The 16,321-nt window shown below is 48.9% G+C and overlaps 2 protein-coding genes across 7 annotated transcripts in view; one reads left to right on the top strand and one right to left on the bottom strand.

Annotated features, from left to right (window-relative positions):
• The window catches only part of CPNE2 (copine 2), a 39,382-nt gene extending 36,663 nt beyond the window's left edge, over positions 1-2,719 (top strand). Inside the window, exons 15-16 of the mRNA XM_079800023.1 lie at positions 256-492; positions 2,308-2,719. Of these exons, the coding sequence (XP_079656149.1) occupies positions 256-492; positions 2,308-2,415 (345 nt within the window). The 3' untranslated portion in view covers positions 2,416-2,719. The remainder of the gene's footprint in view (positions 1-255; positions 493-2,307) is intronic.
• A 773-nt stretch (positions 2,720-3,492) lies between these two features.
• Positions 3,493-16,321, bottom strand: part of PSME3IP1 (proteasome activator subunit 3 interacting protein 1) — a 32,196-nt gene continuing 19,367 nt past the window's right edge. For 3 of the 6 annotated variants that reach the window (XM_079800029.1, XM_079800027.1, XM_079800030.1), the window contains exons 6-7: positions 11,892-11,956; positions 3,495-7,888 (exon numbers count right to left, since the gene is read on the bottom strand). In XM_079800029.1, the coding sequence (XP_079656155.1) occupies positions 7,671-7,888; positions 11,892-11,956 (283 nt within the window). In that variant the 3' untranslated portion in view covers positions 3,495-7,670. Of the gene's footprint in view, positions 7,889-11,887; positions 11,957-16,321 lie in introns of all 6 variants that reach the window. The other 3 variants (XR_013815198.1, XM_079800031.1, XM_079800028.1) reach the window with 3 other exon arrangements.

Genomic DNA, 16,321 nt, shown 5'->3' with positions numbered 1-16,321 from the left:
GGTGGGGAAAAGGAGTTCCCAGAAAGGGGCCAGTGGGTGCTAAGGACAGAGAAAACCAAGTCTCAGGCTGAGACTGGGGTGGGCTTGAACAGATAAGAGGGCTGCGGGGCCCCGGTGTGGAGGGGGCTGGGACCCGCTACAGCAGGGGAGTCACCCCCCTCCCACGGGTCAGAGGGCTTTGAAGGGTGGGGTGGGGAAGGGAGGGGGAAGGGGCCTCAGGGCCCGGTTGAGCGCCCGCTGACCCCCTCCCCACAGCAATACTTCATCCTCCTCATCATCACGGACGGCGTCATCAGTGACATGGAGGAGACGCGGCACGCTGTGGTGCAGGCTTCCAAGCTGCCCATGTCCATCATCATCGTGGGCGTGGGCAACGCCGACTTCGCGGCCATGGAGTTCCTGGACGGGGACAGCCGCAGGCTGCGCTCCCACACTGGGGAGGAGGCAGCCCGAGACATCGTGCAGTTCGTCCCCTTCCGCGAGTTCCGCAACGTGAGTGGGGGCCAGGCTGGGAGGGGGCGTCACTGGGCCCCAAGAGCCACAAAAATCAGGATGAAGGTTTGGGATTGTCTGCCCAGTCCCAGGCTCCTCCATCCTCAGCACTTCCTGCGGGCCTACTAAGTGCCAGGTGCCATGCCAGGCCCTGCCCTGGACGAGACCATGTGATACTGTGAGCACTGGCTTCAGACTGAGGCTCCAGGCAGGGTTTCCTGGAGGACCTGCCCTCTGACTCTGACCAGAAGCCAGTCACCCGCGTGAGGCAGGTTTCAGGAGACGGGGCGAGAGAAAGGCCTGGAGGCGAGAGGCTTTCCTCACACCTGGCCGGCCTCCGCGTCCCCATGGGAACCAGGCCCCTCTCCGGACGGCTCCTCTCCCTAATGGAGGGGCTGTGCCAAGTGCAGGGACGCCAGGCCGGCCCACGGAGGCTGTGGCTGGCATCCTGGTACTCCCTGGGCTGCGTCCGTGAGGAGCCTCTCAGATGCCACCCTACTGCCAGCCTGGGGCCTTTTATTTGACCAGAGGCACTGTGTGGCCTTGGACAAGTCCTTGACCTCTTTGAGCCTCGGTCCTCTCAGCTATTAAGGACCTCTGGCTCAGCAAGTCCCAGCAAGAACTGACCACTCTTGCCCTAGCCAGTTTGGCTCAGTGCCGTGGTCGACAAACTGCGGCTCGCGAGCCACATGCGGCTCTCTGGCCCCTGGAGTGTGGCTCTTCCACAAAATACCACGGCCTGGGCGAGTCTATTTTGAAGAAGTGGCGTTAGAAGAAGTTTAAGTTTAAAAATTTCGGCTCTCAAAAGAAATTTCAATCGTTGTACTGTTGATATTTGGCTCTGTTGACTAATGAGTTTGCCGACCACTGGCTCAGTGGATAGTGTTGGCCCTCAAACTGATGGGTCGCGGGTTCAATTCCGGTCAAGGGCACGTACCACTCCACCCCCCAGAGCTCGTGCGGGAGGCAACCAATCTAGGTGTCACTCTCACATCGATGTTTCTCTCTCGGTCTCTCCCCTCCCCTCCACTCTAAGTATTAACAGAAGACTATCCTCGGGTGAGCATTAACAACAACCGAGCTGACCACTGTTTTGTACCCGGTGGTCTCACAGCTCCCCCAGTACCCTCTGGGTTTGCTGAGACGGTTCAGTTCCCTCTCTGGAGCACCAGCTGCCTGAGGACAAATGCCAGGCGCCGGCCGTCCTTCATGCTCGCCCAGTGGCCGAGCACCGCCGGTGCTGGCCTGGGTGTCCAGCAGTGAACCAGTCCCGGCTCCCTTGTCCCAGCCAAGGGGCTCGGAGTGTTCGCCGCGTGAGCAGGCTGTGCAGCAGCTTGCCTCCCCCGGGCTCTTAACCCGAAAAGCCTCCCCAGACAAATGCTTTCTAAAATGCTATTCCCAGGCACCCCAAGTGCTCAAGGTAAGAGTTACACTTAGTCCGGCCGGTGTGGCTCAGTGGTTGAGCATTGACCTATGAACCAAGAGGTCACGGTTCAATTGCCCATCAGGGCACATGACCAGGTTGTGGGCTCCATCCCTAGTGGGGGTCTTGCAGGAGGCAGCTGATCAATGATTCTCTCTCATCATAGATGTTTCTCTCTCTCCCTTCCTCTCTGAGGTGAACAAAAATGTATTTAAAAAAGTTACACGTAACTCGAAGGCACTGCTAACGGTGGGACTTCAGGCAGGGGCAGGGATGAGGAACACCCGTCCATCTGTCCGGGCCACCTTCGGGAGCAGCTCTGAGAAGAGTGCCCCTCACAGCTTCGCTCAGTAACCTGCTCTCTCCTCTCTCAACCCCACCCCACCCTGCAGGCAGCGAAAGAAACCTTGGCCAAAGCCGTGCTGGCGGAGCTGCCCCAACAAGTCGTGCAGTATTTCAAGCACAAAAACCTGCCCCCCACCAACTCGGAGCCCGCCTGAGCCAGCCCCCAGCAGCATGCGCCGGCCTCCCGCCCGCCCGCCCACCCCAGGAACGTGCACGCTCGCCCTGCCTCCTTAGGGGGGCTTTTTTATTTTTACCGATCCATTTATTTTTTACAGTCGGACCTCCACCCCCAATGTCCCCCAGCCCAGCTGGGCTTCCTTGGTTGGAGTCGACTGCTGATGCTTCCAGGCCAAACGGCCTCCTCTCCTCCTGTCCCCGCCACTCCTGAGTATTGAATGTACTTTGTATCATTTTTGTGGAATTTTACTGTTATTAAAGAGAATAAAATTTTTACAATCATGACTAGCTGCCGACTCAGAGGAACGTGTCCCTGGTTCACACTGCGTCGCAGCCCGCCCCTAGTTCCTGCTCCGTTTTGGATGCTGCGACCACATTCTACTGTTACCCTCGGGGGAGTGAGGAGGCTCCGACGCCCCTGTTCCTTCCTCAGCCGGGACCAGTGGGCTCACGTGCTGGGAAAGGAACCTGAGAAGCCCTTCCCCCAGCAAGCCTGCGAGGGGGTGCTCCCTGCTGTCTGGGGACCTGCATTCCACCTGAACGTAAGACTTGTGTTAAACTGGGGCAGGGCCTGGCACAACGGACATGCTCAGTAAACACTGGGGGTGACCAGAGTGCACAGGCCCTCCAGCCCCTGCAGAGCCCACAGCAGTGTTCCGGGGTGCTCCCGGGAAAAGCTCAAGAGGCCAATAGCTGACAGTTACATCCAGCACCACTTACACTGGAAGTTCCCCCACGCTGGCCCAGCCACCACCACACGGTCACCACCCCTTCTTCCTCTCGTCCGAACTGTGTGCCCCGCTCCCCTCACACACAGGACAGCAGCCACTGCCCCCATGTGCCCCCTTCCCGGTTCCCAGACATCGGGGTCCGCCCTGAGGGGAAGGCTCAGGCTCAGGACGCCAGCAGGGCTGCTCTGTCCCTGCCACAGCAGCCATTGGCTTCTCCCGCAGCCCCTCTGGGCTCAGACCGCCACACCAGCCAGGAGACCCCTCTCTCAGCCCCCGCCGTCCCCAGTGCCCGCCCCTCTCCCACACAACACATCTCTCAACCACCGCCCCGGGAGCAGAGGCTTGTGTATGAGCAGTAACCGGTCCCCGCTCCGTGTTCAAGTGCTTCACAGGCATAACCCTGAGCACCCCCCACAGCCCGCCGACCCTCTCAGAGACGCGCACACGAGCAGGCAGCAGGTCGCATCTCTCAGAGGCAGAGCCAGCCCTCGGACCCGGGTCTGGCAGCCTCCAGAGCCCACACTCGCCCACTGCACTGATGTCCTCCCTCAGCCCTCCAGGGGTCTTCTGCTCCAGCTGGTCGTTTGTCCTTCCTCTCTCCTGGACCTGGGATGCCACTCACCCTGACCTCCTCTCCCAGGTAATTCTTACTAGTGGCTGCTACACCTGGGTGGTGCGCCAGGCAGGGTCCCACCTACGGGTGCCTGGTGACCTCAGGAGTCAGTGTCTACCTGGTAGAAGCGAGTGAGGGATATCTTCATCCTAAATTTTTTTTCTTTTCATTCTAAGTTTTCAATGCATCTGCTGACTCTGTAGCCACCAAGAGTCGGCCAAAATATCCTTTAGGGACGCCCTCGCGTCTCCTGAGGCTGAGGACTGCCTGGAGCCCGGATCCCCCCAAGGACATTGGGGAATCACACAAAGGTCTCCTTGTTGTTTTTCTGGAGGGCTTAAGATGACAGCTGAGCCATATACCCACGGCTAGGACACCGAGCCAAGGAACCGCGTGTGCCTGAGCAATTAACATTTAGCTGAGAGGGAAGCGCACAGAACCAGCTGCCTGTGGCAGCTCCGACGGCCAGATCTGACCCTTCGTCCTGTTGTGTTCTCGCTACAACTGAGGAATGCCAGCAGGATGCACAGACCTGCCACAAAGCACCGCTACCAGCTCCAACCCCCGCCTGCAAACGGGGGGCTGGCCGAACAGTGCTAATGGGATGGCTCCGATCCACTGAGCACCGCGCCAGCTGCCACGCCGAGCAGCCGCCTAGGTTACCTCGCCCTCGCTAGGAAGTTGGTGTCGCTGTTCTTATTCGTTGAGGAGGAAACTGAGGCGTAGAGGTTAAGGGCCTTGCTCAAGTGACCCAGCCAGTGGATGTCTGGTCCCAGCTCACAGCCACTGTGGCACGCTACAGGAGGTGGAACCGGGCCAAGTTCCCGGGAAGAAGCAGGGCAAACGTTTTAGGCCAAGGAAGCGTCTCTTGGGTGGGAAGAAGGCAGCCAGAGGAAGAACCTGAGGTGCCGAGTGAAAGAAACGCCGGGGATGAGCCTGAGACTCTAGTTAGGACCTGACTTGCAGTCCAGGATGCTCCTGACGAAAGCTCGCGCACCCTCCCCACCCCGAATGCGAAAAGCCAGCTGTCCTTCCTCCCGAAAAAGACAGACAGGTCACGGCCACCTCATTAGGTCCAGTCACAGCAGCCCCCTGTTCTTCACAGATGCAGCGGTTGCTTTGAATTTCACGCTCCCCTTCTCCCCGCTGCCTCCTGCACCCCCACGGTGAAGATTGAGTCTGCCACCCGGGCCTGTGCCCCAACCAGGAATCGAACCATGATCTCCTGGTTCATAGGTCAATGCTCAACCAGTGAGCCACGCTGGTCAAGCTCAATAAAAACATTAAAAAATAATAACTATTACTATTGCCATTCAGGACAACATAAGCAAGTTTAAAGAAACCCACCCCGAACTCTGTTTTTATCCTCATGACCGAGTCATAAAACCCGTTCTCTATGAAGACATCCATGAAGACAGCAGAGCTTCCTCCCAGCCCTGTTTTCCTCCTCTTTGGGTTTGAACCACACGGTCCACACGGAGGCTTTACAAGGCTGCTTCCTCTACTGGACAGACCAGGTCCTGCTTTGCTATTCAGATTCCCACAGAGCCTGTTTGTCCCAACGCTCTACACCACCCGGCACCACAGGATACGACGTAACGATCACCAGTAATTCTCAGTCTCGCCTGAGACACACACGTGAGCAGAACTCTGTCTGAAGAGCCTCAGCCTTCGCCACATCTAGCAGCTCTGGTAGATGGGGAGGGGGCTGGGAGCACAGATTCAGGGCAGCAAAGGCAAGAGCTTGTTATTAGCCTTCAAATTAAGTATGTCTTCCATTCCTGCAATGCTTTGTTAACTTCTTCCAACGTAACAGAGGCCACGAGGTAACGTAATGGCCTCCTTCTTAAGCCATGCCACACAGAGGGCGCCTCCGATTCCTCGGTGTGCCTCCTGGAACGAGCCGAGGTTGCTCCGGACGTTCTGTAATCAGGACAGCACGGGTCGCAGGAACCAAGAAGCAGAGAAGCAGAAGGTGCCTAAGTTTTGCCTACGGGCCTGTTTGTTAGAATGGAGCCGACGTGCCTGCCCTGCCAGTCAGGAACAATGAGCAGAGTGGTTCCGAAGAGGAGGAAGCAGCCCAGGCATCAGTCCTGGGTGAAGAGAAGCCACCATCTGCCAATGGGCACTGGGATGCGCTGCAGGGGAAGGGGGAAGGAGTCGGCTGGGTGCGATCCAGGGGCCTCGCTGCCCACGTTAACACAGAGCTTCCCTGCCGGCCGGCCTCAGTGTCACACATCCTGTGTGTCTGTCTCACACCCGAGGAGGGAGAAACAACTGACGTAGGAAGCCGGGGGAAAGAACCGCACAGGCCCAGCCTCCGGACGCAGGGGCCTACAGGTCTGGTCTGGTCTTGTTAAGCCTCACCTGAGGATATTTTTCCACTGACTTTTTAGAGTGGAAGGGAGGAGGAGAGAAACATCGATGTGAAAGAGACACATCAACCGGTTGCCTCCCCCATGCACCCCGACCAGGGCTGGGGATCGGGCCTGCAACCCAGTTATGTGCCCTTAACCAGAATCGAACCCAGAACCCTTCAGTCCATGGGCCGACACTCTATCCACTGAGCCAAACCAGTAGGTTTGTTGTTTTTTAAACCCATGGCTACCTCTGTCCTTGAGGCCTCCATACCAGTCTCCCTCCGTCCTTTCCTGCCTCCCACAGGGAGAGCCCCGGCCTCCTCTGAGACAGAGGTGGAGCAATGCCTCTAGGTCTTGGCGGCTCCCGCCTCGGAGCTGCTGTGTGGGAAGGGGAAGGGGCAGGAGGGGCAGCAGAGAAGAGGAGAGGATCAGGGCAGCACCTCTAAGCTAGACATAGCTCCCAGAGTTGGAAGCCACAACCATAAAGTTATCAACCAAAGAGGAACCTCGACAGAACACAGAGCCTAGTCCGAATTTGCGGGTGGGTCCCATAGGAACCCAGGAGCTGCCAAAACTGTCATCTTGTCCACAGACCTATCAGCACTGTGATTTCTGGCTCTGATGAAATAGGCCTGTGTCTGCTCCTCTAAGGGTTAATCATTTTTTTTTCCTTTTTAAATATTTTTATTGATTTCAAAGAAGGGAGAGGGAGAAAGAGATAAAAACATCAACAACAAGAAAGAACCATTGATCGGCTGCCTCCTGTATGCCCCGCAATGGGGATCAAGCCCACAACCCAGGCATGTGCCCTGATCAGGAAGTGAACTGTGACCTCCTGGTTCATAGGTCGACGCTCACCACTAAGCCACGCCGGCCAGGCTAAGGCTGTTTTAAATGGGATTAGATAACGGGAGGAGAAAGTGTTTTCTCAGAGTAAGGAAACACTTCACAGTGAATGAGGGGTGCTAAGTGAAACCCCCTGCAGAAGTAGTTTTTAATCTTAGTCACACAGCCTCAAGACCGGGTTAGTTCCAGGGGAGTGCGCCAGTTCAGTACCTGGACAGTTCTCTCCGTCCGCATCTCCACAATGCAGTGCCGCCAAACAATGCGTTCATCTAGGAGAATGTTTAACAGAACACCTGTCCAAGAATGGCCCTTGCTTCCCTGTGCTGTTCAGAAAGGAAAAAAAAAAAACAAAACAAAAACACCCCACAAGAAAGCAACATAACCCAAACCCTGTACCAGCCAGCTGCCCTGTCCCCAGGGCGTTCTCAGTGGGTTTCTGCCGGGCCCTGACCCCCACCCCACACATCAGTGAGGAGAGAGGCAGGGGCCGGACTGGGCATCTGCCCCGGAGTGGAAAGAGAAAACAGACACAGGTGGGTGCCGGCACATTTTTAGACGAGGTTAAAACTGTCACGGTGCGCACAGGAAGCAGGCCAAGAGGTTTTCTGAGGGAGGCAATGCCTGCAGGCAGATGAGCCATCTGTCTACTCTTGCGGGGAGCTCCCTGGATAAGGACACAGGAGCTAGGGGGCCTCGAGGAAGCTGTTGGTTCGGAAGATGGAGGAGACGATCTTGCCGGTGGCGTTGATGGTGCCTTCGCTGTCCGAGCTGGACTCGGAGTCGCTGCTCCCGGAGTAGGCGCCCAGGCCCGGGAGGATGCCGATACAGACCGCAGCCGACGGGCAGTGGATGGAGGGACCACTCAGGGACGTGCTTCCAAGGGACACGCAAGACGAGGCTTCTGCAAAGGAGGAGGGAGGCCTTTAGCTTCACCACCCCCCACAGCTGATGGTCTGCTTTCCATGTGCCAGGCACCGTGCCCAGGGCTTTACCATGGAAGCCTCAAAACCACCCTGTGCCGGCGACACTACCGCCACCCTCACCCTCCAGCTCACCTCCTCCTCCACATCTGAGAGCGGAAGCCACAGCCAGAGAGCATTTTAAGACCAGAGAGCGGGGAATGTCACCACGTAGGCCCCAGGACACCCCCAGTTACACCGCCACCTTAGTGACAGAAAGCCTCCATCTAGAGAACGCAGGCCTTAAAGGTTAAAGGAAAAGTTAAGAGGTCCACTCCTCCTTCTTCCTTCTAAATGTTCCCAGCCTCAGCCATTCCAACAACCTGCCATGCAAGTTTGATCCCTCATTTTACTGGTGAGGGAGGTCACATGACCTGCTAGGTTACAGGCCACTTAGAGGAGAAAATGTTAAACTAAATCTGAATCAAAAAAATCATGTACTAAAAGGATTCCTGAGCTCTTCACTGCAGAGGAAGAGCTGGAGTTCAAACTTTACCGTCTCAACTGACAAGCATACTATCTTCTAGGGTTTGTCTTAACAAAGCCCGAACTAACAGCTCATGTAAATATGGAAAGGATACATGGTTCCTAGTATATAAATCAGGGGTAAGCAAGAGATACACTGAAAAGCTAAGAGAGATCTCAAAAAAGGACTAGAATATCTCTCCTTATCTTATTGGAAGGTCTAATAAGGGGGAAGCTGCTAAGATAGGCAGTGTTAAGACAGGGAGAAGTAGAAAAGTGGAATGAGAGCTGACAGTGGCTGCAGAAGTGGCCATAAGGCCACAAGAAAGTAGAGGCAAATATCTGTAACAACTATCACAAACACTTTCAAGATATAACGAGTTCTTCTGAAACCAACCAATCAACCAATAGCCAAATAGAAAAGTGGTCAAAAGACATGAACAGCCACAGAAAAAGGAACAGATGAATTTTAAACACAGGAGAATGAACAATATATAAGAAGGGAAAGTATGGGGAACAGTCACCTTTATATATTGCTGGGGGAGGGGGGATAGGGCAGTTCAGCAATGTCCTTCAAACTTACTGATGTTCATATGAGAACATTCCCTGCAGCACTGCCTGCAGCGACAAGACTGCAGACAATCGAAATGTCCATCAATAGGGGATCATTTAAGTAATGGACTACTATTCGGTCACCAAGAAGAGTAAAACATCTGTTTACTGGTATCAAATGGTCTACAAGACACTGTGCTCAATGAAAAAGACAAGGGTGCATTTAGGTTATAATTTGTGTGTGTGTGGTGGGACATGCCCAGGTTTATGCATGACAATGTCTGAAAAAAGACATTAAAAACTGGCAACGGGGGCTGCTCTGGGGGAAAAAAACACCTCAGTGGTTGGGAAACAGGAGAGACAACTTTCTACTCCACACTTCTTTGTCCCTTTAGAATTTTCTATTATGTGCATATACTACCTATTCAGACAAAATTTTTTAAAGGTAAATGCAAAAATCCAAAGAGCATCCTGGGCCACTTAAATTAGGGAAGAACAGTCCCCCGTCTCTGTGACCACAGGGCATCCCAGTATTATAGCCAGGAGGGCTGGGGACGACTGGACAGTCCTAGAGACAAGAGGGGTTGCTTGTCTATATTCTCCTCTAACCATGAGTCTCTAGAGGACAAGGGTTCTTTCTTCACCATGCGATCCCCTGGGCATACAGCACAAGGCCTGGCACAGAGCGGGCCAGTGTCCACAATGTGTGAGAATGCAGGAAAATGTGTTCAAGACACAGAAGAGTTTCACTGCAAATGGCAAAAATCTTTTTTGGGGGGTGGTAAAAATTTTGCGGGGTGGACATGACATTATACTGTACACGATTCACTATTTGAGCATTGACTGTGTTAAGTTACATATACAATGATACTTTCAATATTCTATTAGAAAAATATATAGGACATGAGTCAGTTACTTAGAAAAATAACTGTTCAGTAAGATGTGACATTTTATAAGTATTTCAGGGTGACTTTCTTAGATAGAAAAGAAGGACCAAGTCCAGAGTACCTGTGAGGACCAGAGCTGGCCGAAGGGAAGAGTGGAAGGCAGCCACAGAAAGGCAACCAAAGATCCAGAACTCTGTGGCGTCAGCAGAGTTTAAGCCAAAAGACCAAATCTCCCAATTATCTAGGAGGTTTCAAGAAAGAAAAGAGACCACGACTCTGACAAATTTCATTCCAAAAGCAGTTAACTGTCCAAAGAGAACAAAACGGTGCCCTCTGATCTCACCCATTTGGTGAAGTTTCCTGCCAACTTCTGCATTTGCAGGACCACATTGTCACAGCAAATTAACACTGAAAATTACTAACAGAGAATGTGCTTGGGATTCAGACAGCTGCGTGACTTGAGAGTAGATGGGGTCAACCAGTGCCTTCTGCACAGAGCTGAAGCCCAGAAGCTCCAGTGGAGGAAGCCTGACTCACCCGGGGGGCAAAGAGCTACCTTCTGGGGGACCAGGGAGGCAAATCCTCCTACTGCTGAGGACAAGACCCTGAAGCAAGACACAGCAGACATTCTTCCTGTGTGGCCTTAGCTTCTAGCAAAAGACGGTAGTTCCTGCCCGGCTTCTGCTGTAAGAACGGAATGGGGAGGAAGAAAGCCCTTAGAATGCCAAAAAAGATGGCTCTGAACACGTGTCTGCCTCGCTGTAAAGACCCCACACACGTTTTCCTTTCCACTGATCCATGCAAACACTTCCTACCAGAGACTAAGCACCAGATGCAGAGCTGTGAATTACCTGGCTGAATATGTTTAAGATTCCCATGAAGTATACACAGTATACACTTATGCTATTTAAGCAACCACAGTATATTCTTTCTGACCTAATAACTCCATGTAATTAACCTGATACTTGTGAATATGAAAAACGATGCATGTATAGGATTAATACAACATCATAAAAGTGAAAAAATGGAAGCTATCTAAATGTCCATCAATAAAAAATGGGGTAAATATATAAAACCATATGATGGAATACTAGACAGCCTTAAAAAGGAATGAAGAGGCTGGCCGGTATGGCTCAGTTACTGAGCATCAACTCATGAACCAGGAGGTCACAGTTAGATTCCCAGTCAAAGCACATGCCTGGGTTGCAGGCTCCATCCCCAATGTGGGGCATGCAAGAGGCACCCGATTGATGATTTTCTCTCATCATTGATGCTTCTCTCTCTCTTTCCCCCTCTCTCCCTTCCTCTCTGAAATCAATAAAAAAATATATTTTTTAAAAAGTAGACTGTACAGCAAAAGGTATCAGCAACAGTTGGCCATTACTGGTGCTCAGTAGATTCCTATTTTAGAATATCCATTATTTTTTTGAGAGAGAAAATGAATTAGGCCCGTTTTATGGATGACCCACTGAGTTTAGCTCAGACTCTCAAGCCCACAGGGAGTCAGGGGTAGAACTGAAAACACTCCTGAATTTCCCATCCTTGATCCAGCACCCAGGATACTCTCACCTTCATTTACAACTGTGCCACTTAATGCAGTGTCAGATTTGACCACATAAACGTAACCACCAAAGAAAGCGTAGTCCTGGAAACTATTAAAACTAGGCTCAATCCAATCCAACCACCAGCAGGAGCCAGGCATTCTACCTCTCACTGGTAGCAAGCCAGGTGAAATCAAGAAACTTGACATTTGGGGAAAACGGAGACAAATCCTTTGTGAGAAGAGGTGACAGGACCAGGGCGTTGTACGCACTCCTAGGGAGCACAATGGCCACTTAGCAGTTCCACGGGTTTCTAACACAGTGCTTTGCAGGGCAGCTGGCATACTCTTGGGTATAAATCCTGTCTGGTAAAAAAACTCGGTAAATTAAGTTTAGGTAGGCCTGCTTCGAGATAAATGCAGTCATTCATGAGTGCAGTGCATTCCAGCCCTTCACTATGTGTATTATGAGTCAAGAACCAAGTGGAAGCTGCCACCCACCTTGATTCTTATCATCTGGGTCAGGGTCCGATTTCAGCCTTTTCACACTGTTGCCACTCTCTGAGCTGTAACAGAAAACATGGTGATGTGAGCGAAGTCCAATCTTGGGGATCAAAGCTTTGGGACCAGGAGCTCCAATAACCATTTATATGGCTCTGAGGCAGCCTCAGGAACTGCAATAATCTCAAATAAAAAGTCTTCATTTCAGAGTCTCCCTCTGGTTATGTTATTGGTTATAAAGACAACTTAAAACCCTGACCAATTCAAGGGATAAAGTGTTATACCTACAACCATTTCCTACACTTCAGATCCTTTGTTGTCCTTGTTGTTCATCTTGGATAGAACCATAGATGGAATTCAAGACTATCTGGACATGTTCATAAGTGACAAAAATTTAGTTTAAGTTATTAAAGACCAAAGGAAACATCTTTAGTGACATGAAATGATATTCTGAAACTCACCCAAAAGGCCTTCATTAAAAGATCATCTGAACAGTGTACTTCAATGAGGAAGAAAATAATTCGAGAAGGAAGGACTTAATTCCAGAAGGAAGGAATGGTGGGGGAAAAAACACCAAAAACCTGGCAAATACAAATATAAATCTAAACACAATGTTGTCTGTATAAAAAACATACACAAAAAAAACCCATCTAATTTGTGGTGTCAAACATGATCATACTAAAGTCCTAAGCATGTAAGAAAGGAAGAAGGTGACTGTAGCTCAAAGTCCTAAGGTTGGTGTATAATTTTGCAGGGAAGTAAGATAGCTATTTACTTTATTTAGGTTTTCCTAAGTATGCTGGTCAACTGCAAGGTTAGCCATCAAAAGAACAGAAATAGAATACCTAAATCCAAACTAGTAGGAAGAAAGAAAAACTTAATGAAGTAATTTTTTATCTTAATTTTTTTTAAAAGCAAGAAGAATACAAGAAAACAATTCTTTAAAGACAAATAACATTAAGATAGTAAAAACTGTATCGCCCTGGCTGGGTAGCTCAGTTGGTTAGAGCATCATCCTGATATGCCAATGAATCAACCAAAGAATGCATAAATAAGTGGAACAACAAATCCATGTTTCTCTCTCTCCCCCTTTTTCTCTCTCAAATAAACAATTTTTTAAAAACTATCAAAAATCCTAATAAATCCAAACCTACCGGTAAAAAGAGATCAACAGACTAAATTTTCAATCAGCTACACATGACACACACCAAAAACAAAATGAGACAATTCCAGATAGAGTGACAATCAGAAAAAAAATACTAACAACTTTATTAATGTATTTGAAACAAGACAAAATGGGCGAATTCCCAGAAAATATAACCAAATAAAACTGACTCAGAAAGATATAAACTTAGTCCTATAATCATAAAAATTTTAAAGGGGGAACAAAAATGATTTTATTTAGTTAGCTACTAAGCTTTCACAAACTAGAACACTACCAACTTATACACACTCCTGAAGAGAAGAGGGAACACTCCCTAAATCATTCTATGAAGCTAGTTTTCATTTTCATGTCAAAATCAGATAAAACTGGGGGGGAGGGGGAGATACAGACCAGTCTCCCTCAAGAACATAGATTCAACAACTGATACAAAATACGAGCAAAACAAGCCAGTGGAGGTAAGAAAAATAGCACTATATCACTGCCAAGCTGGGTTTCTCACAGGAATGCAACGTAAGAAAAATCTATAAATCTACTTTTTCGCTGTAACAGAGTAAAGAAAAAATTATTTGATCAACTCAAAAGCAGAAAAAGAATAAGACAAAATTTAACAGTTAATGGCTACAAAAGAACCTCTTATCAAACTAGGAACAGAACTTCCTTAACTTGCTTGCCAAAGGATATCTGAAACAAACAAAAACGATCAATACTAATCTTAGAAGAGAAAGTTATAAACATTATGTTTAAAACTAGAACATGCAGTTTGTTTCTAACGTTTTACTGGTGGTCCTAGCCAGTGAGGTAAGATAAGAAAAAGGAATTAAAAAATACAAGGAAGAGAATAAAACTGTCATTACTTACAGATGGTAACTTTCTACATAAAAATTTCAAAAGAATCCACTGATAAGTTATTAAAGTTAATAAGAGCTGGTGGCTGGATGGAAATATTCCACTGACTGCATTTTTTACACACCAGCAGCAAAAATATACATAAAATACTTAGGAATAAATTTAAGAAAAAATGTATACAACTTTTTTTTAAAATATACATTTTTATTGATTTCAGAGAGGAAGGGACGGGGGTGGGGGGGGGGGGTCGGGGAGAAGCATCAATGATGAGAGAGAATCATTGACTGGATGCCTCCTGCATGCTCTGCACTGGGGATTGAGTCCGCAACCCGGGGCGGGAATCAAACCATGACCTCCTGGTTCATAGGCCGACACTCAACCACTGAGCCACACCGGCTGGGCTGTGCATAACTTTTTTGAAAAATAATTATAAGACTTTACAGAATGGCATTAAAGGAAATCAATAAATGTAGATATATGCCACAGACAGGAAGACTCAAATCCATAAAGATCTGTTCTCTCTATAAATTTATCATTCAATTTAAATAACATTTCAATAAAAATTTCAATAGAGATTTTTAAAAAACTTAAATTAAATCTAAAATTTACATGGAAGAACAAAGTGGCCAAGAATAGATATGACTTGCCCGACCAGATATCAAGATTTATTATAAAGCAACAATAATTACCCAAAATGGCCGAGACTGGTTTGGCTCAGTGGATAGAGTGTCGGCCTGCGGACTCAAGGGTCCCGGGTTCGATTCCGGTCAAGGGCATGTGCCTTGGTTGCAGGCGCGTCCCCAGTGGGGGGTGTGCAGGAGGCAGCTGATTGGTGTTTCTCTCCCATTGATGTTTCTAGCTCTCTATCTCTCTCCCTTCCTCTCTGTAAAAAATAAATAAAATAAAATAAAAATTAAAAAAATAATAATAATAATTACCCAAAATGGTACAGGTCCAACAGATCCAACCAAGGACAAGGAAAAAAGACCCCTCAAACAAACCGATATATGTATGGAAACTTGTTATAAGACAGAGGTGATATTAAAGACTCCTGGGGGGAGGAGATACACATATTTAGTAAAAGCTGCTAAAAATTGGCTTTTCGTTTGAAGAAAAAAATTGAAATGGGATCCCTACCTCATACCCTTCAAAAAATCAATGACAGATGGATTCAAGACTACCATGTGAAAGACGAAACTCTAAACTTTAGAAGAAAAACTATCTTAGGACCTCAGGGTAGGAAGAATTTCGTGAATAAAATATAAAATGATCTAACCATAAAGTACTGGTAGATTTGACCACCTTTAAACGGTATAAACTTCCGGTTATAAAGGAAACAAGTCTTGGGGATGTAATGTATGGTCTGGTGACTAGTTAGTAATACTATATTGTACAGAGACTAGTATTGCAGATCTGAAAGTCGCTAAGAGAGTAGATCTTAATTCTCACCACAAGAAAAAAAATATTGTAACTATGTGCGGTGATGGATGTTAACTAGACTTAAATAGACTCCCAGACTGACTCACTCCAAACTTATTGCACCAGAATTTGTGTGAGGCCTAGAAGCCACATTAACAAACACCAAGTGATTCTAGTAAACCCAGGCTGAAAACATTAGGAACTCCAGCCCCAGGAGACTCATTTATCACCTTGCTACACAAAATAACAATAAATGATGTAGTTTCAAAACCAAAAAGGGGTTACATGCATGTCACCGAGTATGCTAAGGACCATAAGGGAGACAGTTATAAGACCCATTCGCTGGCTGCAAGACACTGCTGAGGTAACGGACTGCCCACTTAGAAAGCCCTTTCTTGGCGCAGTCCAGGAAAACGGACTCGGGCCCAAATCCTGAAAGACACTGGGCCAAGCATGAGAGCTTCTGTGAAAACGTGAAAGGAATAATTCATAGCTCAGCAACTAGGCCTCTTCAGGCTGCTGATCCTCCTCCCCTTTGCTGCTATCTCATAACGACATTTTTACACGTAAACAATGTTCTAGAACATCTGCAGCAGATGAACGGTGTGCCAAACCACAAGACTGCATCAATACACTCCCTTCAATACATGTGGCTGGCTGACAATACACCATACTGATTTTCCTAATGGACTGCACTTAAAAACTTTCTATCGTTTTGCCCGTGGTATGGTGGTCAAACTGAAATGACCAGATTTAATCGCTTTGGTGCCATTCAGGATTAGGAAAGGGAGGAGCGAACGTAACAAAGAACTCACCTAAATCTCTAGGCGGCGGCCGCCCCCACAGCAGCCAAGCAGAGCCCAGCCAGGTCTGTGGCCCTGTCACAGGGCCATGCTCTTAGAGCCACAATGCCTTTGCAGCTAGCAGCTGCCCGCCCCTCTCCTGTCGGCCTGACCAAGTCCTAGTCATCCTCACTAACCAACACCTCCTTTCTAAAGCC

This window comes from Cnephaeus nilssonii, assembly GCF_951640355.1.
Source record: "Cnephaeus nilssonii genome assembly, chromosome: 20".
Taxonomy (NCBI): Eukaryota; Metazoa; Chordata; class Mammalia; order Chiroptera; family Vespertilionidae; genus Cnephaeus; species Cnephaeus nilssonii.
Note: the sequence above shows the minus strand (reverse complement) of the source record. Positions and strands in the feature narration are given on the sequence as shown.